This window comes from Pteropus alecto, unplaced genomic scaffold (assembly GCF_000325575.1).
Source record: "Pteropus alecto unplaced genomic scaffold, ASM32557v1 scaffold113, whole genome shotgun sequence".
In the NCBI taxonomy this organism is placed as follows: domain Eukaryota; kingdom Metazoa; phylum Chordata; class Mammalia; order Chiroptera; family Pteropodidae; genus Pteropus; species Pteropus alecto.
Genome location: NW_006433949.1, coordinates 688,832 through 692,245, shown reverse-complemented (window position 1 = coordinate 692,245; position 3,414 = coordinate 688,832). Strand labels below are relative to the sequence as shown.

Genomic DNA, 3,414 nt, shown 5'->3' with positions numbered 1-3,414 from the left:
GTGTGTGTGTGTGTGTCCCTAGGACTCAGGATCTGAGTGGCAGAGGCACAGAGCGGACACTTTATAAATCACTGAATGGATGAATGCAAGAGAGAACATCCAGAAATTTTAAAATCACGGTTAAAAGTTACTTTTTGAAGACATTAAAGTGTTTGGGAAACTAGGAAAATGCACATTTGCACCTAGAAGCAGAATTGCTGGGTCACGTGATAATTCTACGTTTGACTTTTCAGGAACTGTGAAACTGGACACGGCCGTAGTTGCCTTGTACTCTTTAAAATGACGCAAATGGTAACTTTGATGTTATCTGTATTTTACGATAAAAAATACAGATATATAGCACCTAGTCTTTAGAAAGCAGATGCCATTTTGTGAATTCAGAACACGAATTCGTATTTTTATAACTTGGTCAGTGCGTTTATTATGCGTGGCATGCTGGGGGCTGGGAGGGGTGTACAGGGCTATCCCTGGAGTCTTCCTGTTTCTCTGGGGCAACCCTGAAGGGACTTTTCCCAGACGCCCCTCTGTTAAGTGCCACCTACTTGCTTCATCCGAATCATAGCTGTTGGCTTCTTCCTCGTCCTCCTCCGGGGGTGGGGGCTGGCGGGCAGGGGCCGTGGCAGGCTGCGGGGCAGCAGCAGACACTTGGGAATAGGGGCCTGGTGGGTGGGCTGCTCGGTCCTCCCTGGTTCCGACTCCCCCCATTCTTTCCTCCCGGGGTGGGGCAGTGGCCCCTATATAGCCGGAGTCGCTGGGAGCCACCTCTGCAGGGGAGACGGAGAGAGGACCGGAAAGAGGCAGCTGAGTCCCTGTGTCAATGACAGCTGCTGCAGCACCACCACGGGTGATGAGCACCTACTGTGTGCCAGGTGCTTGGCGAGCCTTACACCAGGCTCGCCCGCAGCCCTGCGACACAGAATTATCACCTCCCGTTCTCAGGGGAGCCACATCGTGCCCTTCGCTGTTTCTCAGAATGTCACTTTTGTCAAAGCCATCCAGGGAAGCCTGCAGAAATGCAGGTTCCTGGGCCCCACCCGGAATCAGTAGGCCGTGCAGTGGGGCCTCGGAATCTGTGTTTTATGACAAGCCCCGTGAGCTGATTCAGATGCAGGAGGAACAGACCTCGCGCGGGGACTAATCAGTGGTGTGGGCCCTGGAGCCCGGGTTTGAAGAGCTGCTGTGTGACCTAGGACAAGTCACCTAGTGTCTGTCTCTGAGCCTCGGTTTCCTCATCTGTAAAATGGGAATGATAATAGCTGATGGCGTTCTGAACAGTAGTAGCTATTATTTTTAAAATACAGTGTATGTGCAATACTTAAAACCGTGCCTGGTGCATTAGAAAACAAGGAATAAGTTGTTGCTATGGTGGTCGATGGTGATGAGGACAATGCATATGTATCATCTGTAACAATCACTGTCACGTAGCATGGTTTTCATACATTCCCGGACACGTGTTCAGGTTTCCCATATATTAATTTGTTTAATCCCCCCAGCCACTCTGTGGGGTAGGTCCTGGTACTATTCCCATTTTAGAGATAAGGAAACTGAGGCTCAGGGAACTTAGCTGACTTGCCCAAGGAAGCGAAGGGGCGGGGAGCTGAATCTAAGCAGACTGTGCTTTTAACCACCATGTGCTGTCATGTTTCATCGACCTAATCTTAGTACGGACTCTCTAGAGCGCTGGAATTAGCGGGGCCTTAGAGCTCATCAGAGAGGTCTCAGGACGCAGACTGGACCAAGGTCTGGACCAAGCTCCTGCAGGGAGATGGGAGCGAGGTGGCCACTTGGGCAGGCACCGGAAGCAAGCACTTGCCTGGTCTCTGGTCTGGAAAGCGTCCTGCTGGCCCAGGACTGGGTCTGCTGCCCCCGGGGGGCCCTGAGTGGGGAAAGAAAGAAAGAAAGAGGGATGGAGCAGAGAAGGAGGCGTCATTCGGGTGCCCTCCCTTCGCCCCCCTCACTTCCTAGGTGTGGACACAGGCCCGAGGGCGGCAAGTGACATGCAGAGGTATTGGGAGGCGCAGTGACAGTCCCCCCGGGGGGAATCTGGGGTCAGGAAGGCCTAGGTTCAAGCCCCAGTGCTTCCTCCCTGAGCCTCAGCGTCCTGCTCTGTGAAATGGGCGGGTGGTGCCCGCTCTTCAGGTTTTGCTGTAACAAATGGAGTGAGACTTGCTTGTGAGGCGGTGGGAGAGTTTAGGCTCTGTGTCCGCCGCTGCTACGGGGTCATTACTCGCCCAGTGCAGGGCAGAGCCACGGGGACAGAGCATGAAGGAACATGCAACGACACAGTGAGAAAGCCATTGCGGGTTCCGCTGCCTTTCGACACTGATGCCAGCATGGAGAAAGCCTCGTTTGGGGGCAGCTTTGTCCGCCTCTCTAACCTTTGTGAATTTCCCCCCTTTTGAACAAAAGAGAACAGGCCTCAGGCTCAGAACCACTGGGCAGGGTAGAGTACTGGGAATTTCACTGCGCGGTTTTATGTTCATCACATTAATTTTTAATGGTTACCCTCTGCAATGGGCCGAATTGTGCTCCTCAAAAGCTGCTCGAGTCCTAACCCTGAGGACCCGTGAAATGTGACTTTATGGGAAAGGAGCGTCTTTGCAGATGGTCAAATTAAAACGAGATCACGAGGGTGGGCCCTAATCCAATACGACTGTGCCCTTATAAAAAGGAGAAATCTGGACACAGAGACACGTGCGTAGAAGGAAGATGATGTGAAGACACAGGGAGAATGCCATATACAAGCCGAGGAACGCTTGGGGCCACCAGAAACGAAGAGGAGTAAAAACTTCTCCCTCACAGCTTTCCCAGGGAACCAACTTTTCAGACTTTCGGCCCCCGGAACCGTGAAACGAGAAATTTCTGTTCTTTCGAGCCCCCCAGGCTGTGGTTCTTTCGCACTCTCTTTGTAGTGTGGAATACCGGTCCCCCATTTCTGCCACTGCGGTGCTTTTAAAACAACGGAATTTGAGCTGCACCGAGGAGGCATTATTTATTGTGTCTTCCGCCAGCCGCATTTGTTTGCATTTCCCCACGTGACCAGTGTCTTTACTCTCTTTCTTCCTGAATCCTTTTGGAAACACTACCCGATGTCCCTAAAGTTTCCTTGACAGGGTCTGTGATATCGCGTTCTCTCAGTTATGTTTGTGAAGTGAGTCAATCTAAAGACGTATCAAGGAAATAAGAGAGTTGGCGGTAAGTGCATGTGGCAAAAACTGGGACGGCGGACTGGCAATGCCCGAAGGTGGGGACGCCGAGGAAGGACGTGCCGTCACTTCTCGCATTTAGGCGGGTACGATGCTCCCTCCTGCCCGGCCCGGCTTCCCAGCCCCAAGGATTACACGTTCTGAGGGTCTTAGAAGAGCCCGGGATTTGGTGGTGACTGCAGCTTTGCAGAAAGCCAGGGGCTCTGCC

General features: G+C 52.5%; 1 protein-coding gene across 2 annotated transcripts in view; it reads right to left on the bottom strand.

The window, feature by feature from the left end:
- The window catches only part of RPH3A (rabphilin 3A), a 58,256-nt gene that overhangs the window by 20,145 nt on the left and 34,697 nt on the right, over positions 1-3,414 (bottom strand). For both annotated transcript variants that reach the window (XM_006908570.1, XM_006908569.1), the window contains 2 exons: positions 1,814-1,876; positions 543-764 (listed from right to left, as the gene is read on the bottom strand). In XM_006908570.1, coding sequence (XP_006908632.1) covers positions 543-764; positions 1,814-1,876 — 285 coding nt within the window. The remainder of the gene's footprint in view (positions 1-542; positions 765-1,813; positions 1,877-3,414) is intronic.